The 14625-nt window shown below is 46.1% G+C and overlaps 5 protein-coding genes across 5 annotated transcripts; 4 read left to right on the top strand and 1 right to left on the bottom strand.

Annotated features, from left to right (window-relative positions):
* Positions 1 to 2303: 2303 nt before the first annotated feature.
* Positions 2304 to 4093, top strand: N7478_010975 (sugar porter family MFS transporter; the record flags this gene model as incomplete). The annotated part of the gene is made up of 4 exons (XM_056927189.1): positions 2304 to 2489; positions 2553 to 3289; positions 3343 to 3745; positions 3809 to 4093. 4 exons carry the CDS (start codon positions 2304 to 2306, stop codon positions 4091 to 4093), a joined length of 1611 nt encoding a protein of 536 aa, XP_056774237.1.
* A 544-nt stretch (positions 4094 to 4637) lies between these two features.
* On the bottom strand, positions 4638 to 6976 carry N7478_010974 (H(+)-transporting V1 sector ATPase subunit B; the record flags this gene model as incomplete). Its single annotated transcript, XM_056927188.1, has 12 exons — positions 4638 to 4939; positions 5001 to 5177; positions 5370 to 5399; positions 5458 to 5491; positions 5559 to 6004; positions 6060 to 6168; positions 6221 to 6382; positions 6439 to 6474; positions 6544 to 6563; positions 6634 to 6699; positions 6790 to 6808; positions 6878 to 6976. The coding sequence occupies 12 exons, from the start codon at positions 6974 to 6976 to the stop codon at positions 4638 to 4640; spliced, it is 1500 nt and encodes a 499-aa protein (XP_056774236.1).
* Positions 6977 to 7017: 41 nt separating this feature from the next.
* Positions 7018 to 7206, top strand: N7478_010973 (uncharacterized protein; the record flags this gene model as incomplete). The annotated part of the gene is made up of 1 exon (XM_056927187.1): positions 7018 to 7206. The coding sequence occupies one exon, from the start codon at positions 7018 to 7020 to the stop codon at positions 7204 to 7206; it is 189 nt and encodes a 62-aa protein (XP_056774235.1).
* Positions 7207 to 9114: 1908 nt separating this feature from the next.
* On the top strand, positions 9115 to 10017 carry N7478_010972 (putative isochorismatase family hydrolase; the record flags this gene model as incomplete). Its single annotated transcript, XM_056927186.1, has 4 exons — positions 9115 to 9204; positions 9257 to 9569; positions 9638 to 9857; positions 9927 to 10017. 4 exons carry the CDS (start codon positions 9115 to 9117, stop codon positions 10015 to 10017), a joined length of 714 nt encoding a protein of 237 aa, XP_056774234.1.
* A 2732-nt stretch (positions 10018 to 12749) lies between these two features.
* On the top strand, positions 12750 to 14153 carry N7478_010971 (intradiol ring-cleavage dioxygenase; the record flags this gene model as incomplete). Its single annotated transcript, XM_056927185.1, has 5 exons — positions 12750 to 12999; positions 13056 to 13211; positions 13270 to 13412; positions 13469 to 13634; positions 13723 to 14153. 5 exons carry the CDS (start codon positions 12750 to 12752, stop codon positions 14151 to 14153), a joined length of 1146 nt encoding a protein of 381 aa, XP_056774233.1.
* Between the last annotated feature and the right edge of the window lie 472 nt (positions 14154 to 14625).

The raw sequence follows: 14625 nt of genomic DNA, 5'->3' as shown, positions 1-14625 counted from the left end.
GGTTAAACTTCAAGTTGAACTGCAGCATGATGTATGTCTACCACCATGATTATGGGCATGCACCTGTTTAGTACTCCTAGGTAGTAGGCGTCAACTTGAACCTGATATGAAAAGTATGTCTGCTGATATGCACTGTCACTACTCTTTCTTTGGAATTTCTGAATTCAGGGCGTTTTTGAATAGACATGCCTGACAGGCCGCATCGTAACCTTTATATCAGTAGCAGCTTGGCTCAGGTATAAACTGAGGCGATCAAAGCTGGCTCCAAAGTCTCTCTTTAATTATCCCTTATTAAGTTTTTCTACTTCTAGAAATTAACTTTCTGGCGTTCATGGCAGTCCTTTGCACAGGTCGTGCGTCCAGAAGCAAACACTTGGCGTCCTGGGCCAAGACCTAACCCCGCTTGTAAACTCTTCGCCATGTCGGCCCCCGTCTACTCCAGAATTTGGCAGATGGATGAGCAAGAACGGAGTCCCCAGATATTATGGTTTCAATGCCGGAATCTTGAAGCTTAAGAAGTGTTATATCCGGCTGTCTCTAGAATCCCAAATAAGGATACTGCTAGCCCCGTAGGGCTGGGCTCGTCCTAGGCTCGAAATGTCTATCGGTGTATCGCATGTCTGAGTTGACAGTCGTTCTAATTCCGAAATTAAAGTGCCAAGGCTCTACATGGACCCTGCTATCATACGAGGTGAGACAGTAACTCCGACCATCATCAATTTCGGTGACATATTGTAACTCATGGAAATAGACAACCACTTTTGGTTATTACATGACTCTGGCCTTGAACTTGAAAAACACAATGTGCAGAAATGAGTAAACATTAAGAACGCTAGATACTACCTCGTATTCAACTTGAAGCCGTCGAGAACGCCCATAAAACACCTTGGTGGCGACAGCTTGCTACTATTATATTCACAAATTCGAGTTGTAAACGACCCTCGCGGTATATTGAAAGAAGGCTAGATGGGGTCTAAAATGGGGTGATTAGAACCCGTTCCAAAGATTTCTCCTTCTCCTTCTTTTTTAGCTTTCTTTTCAGACCGTTCCCCGACATCTGCCCGACACGGCTTCTGTGCGCTTCTCGCACAGACGACAGAGAAATCATGTCTCTGGGGGTGGGTCTATACGGGGCGGGGTCTCCAGGTTTGGACCACACAGGACCAACCATCGCAAGGTTTGCCGCTCTACAGTACCATATTTTCCATTAAGAGTGGGATTTGGAAAACCTTGCCAAGTGTCAGAGCCAAGTGTCAAATCTTCCACATGGTTGCAAATTTAATTTCGTCCCGCTTAAATGAAATTTTAAGCGACATGAGACAAATCTTGGAAATACTGCTACAGGACTTAAAAAGAAGAATAATTTTTTGGCACGATCGAGTGGGATATAGTAAAACATAGTAAAGACGACTTTCTTCAGGTCAGCAGATCCACTCACATGACCATCGGTGTGGCTTTGCTCTCTGTAGAACGGAATCGCACCTTTCTTTTCTTCAGACACGGAATGCCGAGATCTCTAGCGCCGGGGTGCGCGAGGTCACAACGCAAAGAGAAAAAAAAGTATTTCGGGATGTGGCGCAGTTAATTCTACTCCGTAACCAATCAACGAACGGTTCCTCGCGGAGCGCACGTCCATTTCAGACAGCATTCCCGGGCCCGAGACACATGGTCGGCTTGGACCCGAGAATTTGTTTGGCCAGCCAGTTCTACGGAGAACGCCGCACGGTATACTTTTTCGCTAGCGCAGGTTCTAGGTAACATTTTCCTACTGCAAGGTGTGCCAATGTCCTCTTTTGTTCGCATATCCTCGGTTGAGGCCGAGAAGGAAAATTCTTCCCCGGGTTCCTAGACCACATGGCGCGACCGAGTTTGGGGGAATTGTTGCCCGCGTTAAGCTCGATTGGATCTAGCGAGGGTGTAATTTCAGCTCAGTCCTCGGCTCGGTTTGGATTTGGCGCTCGATTCCAGGGTCTTCGATGCGTTGAGCTAATTCATTGGATCGTGTGACTATGCTTGCTCATCAATTTTGGGTCTGGGGTTAAGCTAGATTGGGTTTAACATTTTTTTTCTCTCCAGCTGGGGTTTTGGTATGCGGGGATCTAAGTTCTCTCCCAAGGATAAATAGCTTCATGTTTCCCGGTGATATCTTTTTTCTATCCATCGTTCTACAACACAATATTCTTTTACATCCATCTCTTCACTAAACTCATTCGCCTCGACTACATTCTACTACTTCTTTTTATTTATCTACCCATCCCATCATACATCCTCTGTCAGAAGTTCGTCTTAACAGTCTCAATCAAATGCCCGGTGGTGCTATTGTCTCCATGGGGGGCGTCGATGCTGCGCGCATGGAGGCCCCCGTCACCTTCAAGACTTACTTGATGTGTGCTTTTGCTGCCTTTGGTGGTATCTTCTTCGGTTATGATTCCGGTTACATTGGTGGTGTCCTTGGTATGGACTACTTCATTGAGACCTTCGAAGGCTTGGTAAGTTCACAGCAATAACATTATGCCTACTCTAATTACTATTCATGCTAATATCCAAAATAGGAGAAAGGCTCAGTCGCCGCTGCAGACTTCGTCATTCCTTCTTGGAAGAAGTCGCTGATCGTCTCTATTCTTTCTGCTGGTACATTCTTCGGTGCTATCTTGGCTGGTGACTTGGCCGATTGGTTCGGTCGTCGCACAACCATCATCGCTGGCTGTGTCGTTTTCCTCATTGGTGTTGCTCTCCAGACTGCCTCTTCCGCTGTTGGCCTTCTTGTAGCGGGTCGTCTCATTGCTGGATTTGGTGTTGGTTTCGTGTCAGCCGTCATCATTCTTTACATGTCTGAGATTGCTCCTCGCAAAGTTCGTGGTGCAATCGTCTCCGGATACCAGTTCTGCATCACCATCGGTCTGATGCTGGCTACTTGTGTCGACTATGCCACTGAGCACCGCGCCGACTCGGGCTCTTACCGTATCCCCGTTGCCCTTCAGATGCTCTGGGCTCTGATCCTCGGAACTGGTCTTATCTTCCTGCCTGAGTCTCCTCGTTACTTCGTTCGCAAGGGTCAAAAGGAGCAGGCTCGCCAGGCTCTTGCTCGTGTTCGTGGACAGCCCGCTGATTCTGAGTACATCAGCTTGGAGTTGAACGAGATCGAGGCCAACCACCTCTACGAGCTCCAGTCTACTCCCCAGGAGGGCTACTTCGGCAGCTGGTTCAACTGCTTCCGTGGCAGCATCTGGGAGCCTAACAGCAACCTCCGCCGTACTATCCTTGGTACCTCCCTCCAGATGATGCAACAGTATGTTCTTCTTATCCCCGTATCTATCACTATCCCATTCTAATATTTCACAGGTGGACCGGTGTCAACTTCGTCTTCTACTTCGGAACCACTTTCTTCACTCAGCTCCACACTATCCAGAACCCCTTCCTGCTCAGCATCATCACCACCATTGTCAATGTCCTCTCCACCCCTATCTCCTTCTACGCCATTGAGAAGGTCGGTCGTCGTCCCCTCCTCCTATGGGGTGCCCTCGGTATGGTCATCTGCCAGTTCATCGTCGCCATCATCGGTGTCGTCGACTACGATGATAACAAGGCCGTCGCCGCCATGATTGCTTTCATCTGTATCTACATCTTCTTCTTCGCTAGCACCTGGGGTCCCGGTGCCTGGGTCGTTATCGGCGAGATTTTCCCTCTCCCCATCCGTTCCCGCGGTGTTGCCCTCTCCACCGCCTCTAACTGGCTTTGGAACTGCGTATGTCCTCCTAACTTCCTGTCTCCTTCCCTCATCAACATTCGCTGACTTTCTATCTTCTAGATCATCGCTGTCATCACTCCTTACATGGTCGACACTGATGAGGGTAACCTTGGTCCTAAGGTCTTCTTCATCTGGGGAGCACTGTGCACCTGCGCCTTCATCTACACTTACTTCCTCATCCCTGAGACCAAGGGTCTCACTCTTGAGCAGGTTGATAAGATGATGGAGGAGACTACTCCCCGTACTTCTGCTGGATGGAAGCCTCACTCTACCTTCGCTGGTGAGATGGGTCTTTCTGTTGAAAAGGCTGTCCTTGCCCCTGCTATTAGCCACCAGGAGGTTTAAGTTCATTTCTTAGATTATTGGGCTGGTATTATCTTATGTCTTCATATGTGAAGCTTGTTTTTTGTTAGCGGAATGATGAATGGGACACGTCTGTATATCAATTTATTGATGCAAATTTTAATTCAATTTTTACTTATTCACTCTTGATCCAAACACTTCGGTAAAGGTTTTAAGCCTAGAACTTGCTTTATGAAGACCTCTGGTGACCGCAGATATTAAATGGCATTCATAATTTAAATGAAGCAAATTATGCGCTAAGTTGCCGTATTGGCAGCCAGTAATGGCGATACAATTGGGAGTGAATCCTTTCATCTCTACTTCCCTGGATTATACCTCCTTTTCATGCACGGAAGGAATGAGATCTAAATGTGGCTGCAAAATTGAATCAAATTGAGATACTTGACATGAAAAACATGCGTGCCATATTTTCCCCAAATGGCACTGAGAATATGTATGTACGGTTTAGCATCAGCTACCCCCGCGCCTCAAACAAACAAATCAGTACAAACGACTAAATTACCCGAAACTTCACAGATTTGCTAAATCAAGCATCGATAAGGTCTTCGTTCTGTTGATTCTCGGCAGAGTTATCCCGAGTATCCTTAGCAGGAAGCTTGCGAGCAGAGCGAGCGTAGAATTCGTCCAGAACGCGCTTGGGGATACGGTTGAGAAGCTCCTTGGGGTAGACGCGGAGCAAGTTCCAGGCGATATCGAGGGACTCGTAGATAGTGCGGGACTCGTATGGGGACTGGGAGATGAATGTGCGTTCAAACTTGTCGAGGAACTCGAGGGAGAGCTTGTCTTCAGAGGACAAAGCCTCCTCACCGACGACGGCCTTCATGGCAGCTATTGAGATTGTTAATATGGGTATAGGACATCAAGATATGAGGGATGTAAAATGACATACCCGCGTCACGACCAATGGCGTACTTGGCGTACAGCTGGTTGGACACATCGGAGTGGTCCTTGCGAGTGCGACCCTCACCAATGGCAGACTTCATGAGACGGGAAAGCGATGGGAGCACGTTAATGGGTGGGTAAACACCCTTGTTGTAAAGCTGTCGATCAATGAAAATTTGACCCTCTGCTTTCATGTTAGCGATGTTCCAATTGTTAAATATAAAAGGGATGGAGCAATAATCCATGGTCCTAAAATAGGTGGGAATGGAGTGAACTTGCCAGTAATGTACCCTGTTGAATATGTTGTATTAGCAAAAAATTATCAATGATATGATGTATCTTCAAATCGACGTTTGAATTTCGGAGATCAACTCACCTGATAAATCGGGAATAGGGTGGGTAATATCTAGAAAGAGCTGTTAATACACTAAATTCTGGTAGCGTAAAGCTAAAAAGGATCATACCATCGTTAGGCATAGTTAAGATGGGGATTTGAGTCTAGAGACATTAATGCGGTTGGTTAGTAGACGGACGAGGCCATTCGAGTGTAAGGAAAGTGGCGTACAATAGAACCGTTACGACCCTGAACACGTCCTGCTCTCTCGTAGAGGGTAGACAAATCTGTGTACATGTAACCGGGGTATCCACGGCGACCAGGCACTTCCTCACGGGCAGCGGAAACCTCGCGCAAGGCATCACAGTATGCTGACATATCAGTCATGATAACCAGAACGTGCTTCTCGAGCTGATAAGCGTAGTATTCGGCGGTAGTCAGGGCGAGACGAGGAGTAATGATACGTTCAATAGTGGGGTCGTTGGCTAAGTTCAAGAACAGAGTGACACGCTCCATACTGCCGTTCTCTTCGAAGTCACGAGTGAAGAATCGAGCAGTCTCCATGTTAACACCCATAGCGGCGAAACAAATTGAGAAGTTATCCTCGTGGTCATCGTGAATACCCTTGCTGGGCTTAACCAAACTAGCCTGTCGAGCAATCTGAGCGGCGATTTCATCTGGGATATGGTTAGAGAATTGGAAGGGGAACGGCGCATATAGATATTGGCGTACTATGGGGAAGACCGGCAGCGGAGAAAATGGGAATCTTCTGTCCACGGGCGATGGAGTTCATGGTGTCGATAGCGGAGATACCGGTGGAGATCATTTCTTCGGGGTACACCTAGAAGATATTAGTGACCAATCCTTTGCTGTATACATCTGAATGATCATACTCGAGAGTAAGGGTTGATAGGCTGGCCGTTGATATCCAAGTAATCCTCAGCCAACACCTTGGGTCCCTTATCAATAGCACGTCCGGAACCGTCGAACACTCGACCAAGCATGTCCTCGGACACACCGAGCTTCAAGCTGTGCCCAGAGAACTCGACTTTCGTCTAATTCGGAATCAGCAAAGGGTATACTTCTAGTGCGAGGTTTCGAGTGGTCCTACCTTCTTCACATCAATGCCCGAGGTACCTTCGAAAACCTAGAATTGATTGGGTCGTTTAATATCGGCTTATGAGGGAGTCGAATGGAGGTGTATATTATCGCATACCTGGACAACTGCTCGGTTTCCTATAGCGAATAAAATGTAAGTACTCGTTTCAATTGCCGGCGCTATTGGGGGAAAATATATCTGGCTTACCTCTAGCCTCCAACACCTGGCCACTTCGCTCAGTGCCATCGGGAAGTGTCAAGCTCACAATCTCAGCTACAGAATATCAGCAAAAGCCATTTCCGGAAAGGTCGTTGGTGTTGTGTCGATCATCGGCGAGCGAGTCGGAAGTCTAGATGTACATACAGAAACGTGGGAACTTGACCTAATTGCAATACGAGATAAGGGATCAGCAGCTGATTCGTAGTTTGTCACTTTCTTGGTGGAGTCTCACATTGTCCAGAACCACAAGGGGGCCGTTGATTCCTCCAATTGTATTATACTTGAAGCGAGGCTTAATGGAAGTCATTCGGGGGTCGAGAACGTCGGCCATGTCAGGCAACTCAAACGCTCGGAGGGCGCGGTGGCACGGAAATGGGTTGGGGTGAAAGTAAGGTCGGTACGGCCTTCCGGGAAGCACTTGTGGCCTCGAGGTCTGGACTGGCCAAAAAGAACAAGGGTTGCGGAAGTACACAGGAATTCGCTCTCCGGGGAGAAGTTCAGGATCTCGAATGTTGGCAAGCTGTCGATAGCTCGGGCGGTGACGCTGCACGTGATCGCTGACGACAAGCGGTGGGGTAAAAGTCACAGACTGGACTTAATCTCCTGCACTCTAGCGTTAGTATTTGAGGCGTACCATCAAATCATAGATTTACATGTATCCCCTATTTTCTCTTTCCTTGGAGACTTGAAGCTCTGCAGACGCTTTTCGCGGATTTCCATATATTCCTTTTCACCAACACCCGCCCGCTGATGTACCACATTTAATCCCAAAGTACCCACATATTAACCCCACCCAAAATAAAATGTTGACTTGACAGGCCGAGCTTTTTGATCTCCACGAATATCTCAATATACATATCATAGCTCTACTGAGCTAACTTTCGAGCGAACTTTCGCGTTCGATGCCTTAATAATGTGGCAGACCGTCGTTAGACCGCACACAAAGGTTACTTCCTTGTGATGGCCCTGCCCTCGTACTTTATGTACTTGTTAGCTATCTCACTAACTGGAGTTGGGCAAAATATATCGTCGCAATCCTATATCCAGTTTGTCACTATCGCCATGGAAATACCCTAGTGCCAAGTGTATTCGCCGCGGTCCTCACCATCATTAGTGGAGGGTGGGGAAAATATACAATATCCGAGTCTAGGCTGGCGTCGCTTGCAAAATTTTCTTTGCCCAAGTCAGCACGCGCTATTTGGCTCTCGATTAATGGGCATTCGCCCATTAAGGGAAAACTGAAACCTCAGTTCTACTGATTCCCACTTGTGTACTAACCGAATCTTATTTAACATGCAATCTTACTATTCGCGTGGGACGTTCTTTCCAGCAGATGTGTGCATTATATCGCCAATCCCAGGGTTGCTGCGGCCCCCTATTCACTGTAGAGGAGAAAGGCTTCTGAATTTCCCAATTTCCAGATAATTTGATTAAGACAAGCCCACTTCTCTCACCGACACCTCAAGAATGGTTTCAGTTTGAGATGCAGCTATATTACAACCAACCTAGGAATGGTAGGCGGCAGGCTACTACTTTCAAAAATATGCTCAGATGAGGCAAAAAATAAGACAATATGGAGGAATCTATACGAGATTAACGGCATCTGATATGGGAGTTGCTATTAATTGGATTCAAATGGGCTCCACTCATGGTAGATGTCTCCTCTTGGCATTGAGTCTTCATTTTCCAAAATAGTCAATGATGAGTTTTATAAATGAACAAAAAGAGCTAGAGAGGTTTAGGTAGAGTGCCACTGATTCAAAAGTACCATTTAGTTCAGGGTTCGACCTGTCATGCATGCTGACACAAGCCTTAGTCTCAACTTTGTAAGACACTAAATAAGCTAGTTCAACCAGCCCTGCATGACTACGGCTGACAGATTCCCGACTCACCCTGACCCGATCACAAAGCTGTCATAGGCAAGTAGCGGTCGATATTTTCATAATCTTCCCGGAGAATCGTATCTCGCATTCCAAGGGTATAGTTTAAAATGCAAGAAATCTCCACGTACACCGGAATTATTCTGCTGACCAATTTATTTAGTTATTGAGTCATCCACGCGCACCTCGCCGTATCCTATAGCTTTCAGTGTTTTCCAATGGCACATAGAGACATTGTCGGAAAAGCTGCTCTACAAATTGAATCGCCACTGAGGTCGAAATCTAAGTCTGAATGCCATTGTACCACCCGAACTACGCCACGTGCTTAGTGCTGATCGTCTAGAGCCGTTCGCTTCTACATACCAAGAGATTCTTGGGCAAAGTGTAAGCGCCAAGGATATTTGAAAGGCCTTTGTCAAGATTATGAGATAATTGAAGATAGTCTTGAAAAATAAGATATACGGTCAATGTCGTGTATAAAAGGTAGAGAACCCCGGTTGTTTTAAAATCCTCAGTTCCACATCAGATCCAAAGAACCTCAAGGTATACCAGATCTTCAGAAGCCTCAAAAGCCTTTCTATCAATCATCATGTATATCTCTTCCATCTTGGGTACTGGCCTTCTCTTGGCTGTTTGTGCTCCTGTAAACGCATGGAACAGAATTGACAAGGATGACGCTGTAAGCTGCCTTCTTCAATTCTCCTGAAGCCATTGAATATTAACCGCAATAGGCCCTTCTTGTTATCGACCACGAAGTTGGTCTGTCCCAGCTGGTCCGTGACTTTGGTACCAATGATTTCCGCAACAACATGCTTGCTCATGCGGCCCTGGGAAATGTTTTCAATCTGCCCACTGTTTTGACTTCCTCGTCTGACTCCGGCCCCAATGGCCTTCTGTTGAAGGAAATCACCGAAATGCATCCTAATGCTACCTTTATTCGCCGCCAGGGTGAGGTCAACGCCTGGGACAATGCCGACTTCCGTGCTGCAGTTAGAGCGACTGGAAAGAAGCAACTGATTATTGGAGGCATCGTAACTGAAGTTTGTAAGTTACCACATCGCCTTCTTATCACCAAAGATTTTATCACGCGAATCACGTCTAACTTTCCTTAGGTACTACATTCTTGGCTCTGTCCCTTATTGATGAGGGATATGAAGTCTATGCAAACACCGATGCTAGTGGAACATTTGACATTCGACTCGCTGAGGATGCCAATCGCCGCATGGAGCGCGCTGGAGTCACTCTTATGGGGCTTTTTGCTATTGCTTGTGACCTCATGCGCGATTGGCGTAGCACTCCTGGACTCAACGAGCTTTTGCCCTTCCTTGACAAGTAAGCATTTCTTTTTTTTTCGCTTTTGCCCTAAAGTTCGATGATTGGCTTAGCTAATATAATATTCAGGTATCAATTTGGCTATGGCCTTGTGGCTCGTCACCATGCAGGCTCGATTCAAAACGGTACTTTAGCACCCATTGAGCTTACATTAATCTAAACATGAGAACAGTGGACGGTTAGATAAGGTACCGTGGTGGGAAGTTGTGGAAGGGGGCTTTGAGAACGGAGCGCTGATTTATTTTCAATCTGATGTTCATGTGATGTTTGTTCCTGTGTGGTCTCTCATAACCAGGTTCCAGGGCTTCAAATTGTAACATTTGAACTAAATTGGGAAGAATTAGCCCTGGCAGTGGAGCAACTTCAAGTTGAATAGGGTTATTGACGAGGGATCAACTGAGACATGAATTTTGATAGATATCCTTGTTACTTTGAATGAAATGTGGACATTGAACCTTCAAGTTGCAATCCAATATTTTCTTGAAACGTACCCCTTCAGGGCTTTTTTTCCCAGGCTTTAAGTCATACGGGTTCTCTTCTCAGGTGGTACACTTTAGCGTGAACTTGAAGAGGCTCAGTTAATCTTCGCTCATCATTTGGGCTAATAATATTATAGCATTCCCACTTTTCTTTGAGTCTCATGCGCTTTAAGTTGTTCAGTATCATTTTAAATCATTAAAAGAGAATTCCAAGTTTCTGTATTCCAAAATTGTACTGTGCCCTCTTGCAAAGATTTTTATTTAATTCAGAAGGAAAACTATTGCAGAACTCTTACGTGAGTTTTCCGTTTTCTAAATTGCATCTATAATTTATGCACTTTTGGCCCCCCAAAAATTTCACACGTAGAGTTTTTCTCGCAAGGGTATAGACTCTGTGTGCTAGATCTCCTTTAATGTGCTCTAAAGTTTATGTACAAAGCCGAATTCCCCTCATTGGTCAATTTGTTTGTGTGTCGAAAGCAGATTTATTTCCGATGGATCAAGTTTGTTTAGATCACACGTTCCCAAATATGATGAATCAATTCCAGTATTGGACCATGTGCTTTCTACATGCTGTTTCTCATACCCTGTAATGATACTAGTCATGGATTTCAGAGCCATCTACGTGTTTTTTCATACTGCTTTGGGATATAGCAGTGATGGTAATATACGAACGAAGTTGTTCATTTTCTAACGGGACATTGAAAAACCAGACCACCGCGCAGTAAAATGCAAATTGTCAACCAAAAACTATGAGATGAACAAAAAATACCAACCGCATGCTACAGCTGACCGAGAAACTACCGGAGTTCCAAGTTCTTATTTGTCTGAGTTGTACCACTTGCATATTTAAGCTCAACTTATTTCCCACGTTCAAATGTTAGCGAGAGGTGCTGCGAGGTTCTTGGCTTTCATATGAATGTTGCAGAATCCTACTAGACTAAAACACAGGGGTATGAGTGGATCTTACTGCATTTCATTTGTTACAATGCTGGCTTGCATTTTTTGGCATGGTCTCTTGCTAGTACTCATCACTCCAAGCTTTCAAGGAACTCACCTGCCCAAACAGGCCAGTGCAAAACTGAACATATACTACATTCAAGTTGTTTCCACGAATGATTCTTAGTGTTGCACTAGTACATAGCTTACACCCAACTTGAATGTATAGGTATTGCTCTAGATTGAATTAATGTGGTTCTTTTGCCTTTTTTCTCTCTCACTTTGTTCCTAAAATTGGTATTGCTAGTGTAGGCGATATGGAGATTAAAGTTAATGAATGAAACTCCTCAATGCGCTTGTGTTGATCGGCATACTCTTTGCCGGATTACTGCCGTGGCCAAACGGGGGAGCCCTGGGCCAAGCTATCCGTCTTTATGTACCCCTGGACACTGCAAATTATGAACATGCATGAGCTGAGCGGTATGAGTAAGAGATTACGATCACGTCAGTTCAGAAGCTACACTATTTCAAAAGCCGCTCAAGACGTGCTCGTGATTTGGATTCCAATGTGCTAAGGGTCAACGCCGGACGAATATCCGATAAGCCTCGCCAAGAAAGCCAAGAAGGGGATACGTACACTCACCACGTCTTCCCAAAAACCTCCAAGTGGACGGAGGTTACTAAGCGGAGCGGGAACGTAGGGGTACAGGGGCCTCGGGGGCACTTTCGATAAAGGTTAATATGTTGATGGCGCATATAAGGTAGGCATTTCAACGTATCGCAAGCTATTCATTAGTAAAATTGAGATTAGTGGTCTTGGCCGGTCCACATTCAGGGTATCTGCCGAAGGCAACCTCGTCAGCTTTGCAGATCACTGCCAATGTCACTTTGCGTCGAATGATTGGGTACCTTTGTATCTTAAGACTGCATGGTGCATAAAAAGTGCAAATTGAGAGCCTTTACCCTCTTATACATGGAAAATTTCCTCCTTTTGAGCCTTCGCTCCGTCTTGGCTCGTTTCTGGCGAATGCACACCCATGAATCTTTAATTGAAAGACATTTTATTTGCGACGGGACTTCTGTCCTTTCTCCATTGGCAACGGGCTTCATGTTTATTTCCATGGAGTTGATCCTGTGGTATCCGATGTTCAAGAACCTGGTTTTGCTCCGCGATCTAGGTATTTGGGGTCCGAAGGATTCTCCACTGTGGACCCAGCATTTGCCCTGGAACTTTTATACAGTACCTCAATGATGAGAAAAGGGAACAATCTGATTCGTGTGTGGATATGCACCTCGGGGTGTGCTTCATAACTTCGTCAGCTGCTCTTGGCATCGTATGCAATAAGGTACGTATAGCCAAGAAATGAAGAAGACATTGGTATAAAGAGCAGTGTAGGAGGACGCAGTTTGCTTGCAATCACCAAGCAGCAAATCTTCCTTCTCACATTGAAAATTCCCTACCACTGAAATCACAATGGTGCACCTTTCTTCCGCTCTTGCACTTGGCTTGGTCGGCTTAGCCAGCGTTGTCTCTGCTCATCCCGGCCATGATGTCAAAGCTGAAGCAGCCGAGCGCGCCGCGTTCCTGAAAAACTCTGCTGTTCATAACAGAGGACTTTCACAGTGCGCTTCGAAACTCAAGGCTCGGGGTCTTGAGGACAAGAATGTTGTTCGCCGTGAACATGCGGTGAAGCACATCCGCAGCCGCCGCGGATTGAAGAACAGTAATTTATCCGAATCTAATTGATAACCCGGGATTTTCAAACTGATTGACTGCCAGCTTCCCGTTTTCTCAAGGCTCGCGATTTGGACACCGAATTGAGCACCTCTCACAGGTCCAACCTCACCAATGTCGATCCGTCGACCGACGCAAGTGTACTCTTCGGCTCTGAGGCGACTTGTATCTTGGGTCCGGATGTCACTCAAGGCCCTTACTGTAAGCTCCAAATACTACCTTGTTCCTCGAAATGCCCACTGGAGCTAATTGTGTCAAGATGTCACTGGCGAATTGATCCGTGAGAATGTTGTTGAGACTCAGGAGGGCGTGCCTCTCTACATGGATATCCAGGTTGTTGACACCAATACTTGCAACCCATTGCCCAATGTCTACATGGACATTTGGCACTGCAATTCAACTGTCAGTAACTCGCTCTGTCCATCTAACATAGCATATTACTGAATTTTCGTTTTTAGGGCGTTTACTCAGGCGTTCAAGCCAGCGGAAATGGTGACTCGTCGGATGCTTCCAACCTGGACGACACCTTCCTTCGTGGAATCCAGCCTAGCAACAGCGACGGAGTTGTTCAATTTGAGTCTATCTTCCCCGGTCACTATACCGGTCGTGCTACTCATATTCACGGTATGATTGCTTATCACATCCAGCTACACTCGAAGCCAACCTGGTCAGTATTATCCTTCACGACGGCTAATCATGGTTTACGTTACAGTTCTCACCCACTCTGTCAACGAAACAAATGTTCAAGCAAACGATACCCTGAATGGTCTTTACACCGCCAAGTCCTCCCATGTTGGCCAGCTATTCTTCGACCAGGACTTGATTACTACCGTTGAAAATGTCTCACCATACTCGGCTAACACCCAGGACGTCACCACCAATTCCGACGACAGCATTCTTTCTGAGGAAGCTGCAACCATTGACCCCTTCATGGAGTACGTCCTCCTCGGTGATGACGTCTCGGACGGTATATTTGCCTGGATTACGGTTGGAATCGATGCTACCGAGGATACCGATATCACTCCTGCTGCCTACTACACTGAGGAGGGTGGTGTTGAGAATGAGAACTCTGGCATGGGTGGTGGCAGTGGCTCCCCGCCCGGATCCCAGAGCTCTACTTCCAGCAGTAGCAGACACACTTGAGGTGGCTGGCGTTAGGAAAATTTTATGATGTCTGTTGCTGATTGGAATTGAAAGCTGGATTGTGGTGATTGGATATGATGTATTCAAGTTTGCTGCTTACATTTCATGTTTGTTTCAAATTGGTTCTAGCGCCTAGCTTCGAGATACAATCTACCTTGGCAGTTATCTCATTAACGATCTCCGTTCTCAGTACCAATGAATTATGTTACTCTGAACTTGTTATATTCGGCGGGGTAATTGCCTTGCTTAGCAGCAATATCATGCTGTAAAGAAAATACCCATAGAGGTCTTGGAGTCAATGAATTTAAATGACATGTCTTAGTTCCACTGCATGTATTCCCAAAATTACTTCACCTACCATTTGCCTGCACTGCTTCGCGCCTCCTTAGTTTCCCATGAAAATATGCTGGGACTTGGCTTTCCATAGGTTCTCAAAACCTACCGTAAGCTTCAGACACCAAAAACATTCCCA

The sequence above is a fragment of the Penicillium angulare genome (assembly GCF_028827245.1).
Source record: "Penicillium angulare strain IBT 27051 chromosome Unknown utg000008l_segment0_segment0, whole genome shotgun sequence".
In the NCBI taxonomy this organism is placed as follows: domain Eukaryota; kingdom Fungi; phylum Ascomycota; class Eurotiomycetes; order Eurotiales; family Aspergillaceae; genus Penicillium; species Penicillium angulare.
This window is presented reverse-complemented; position numbering and strand designations above follow the sequence as displayed.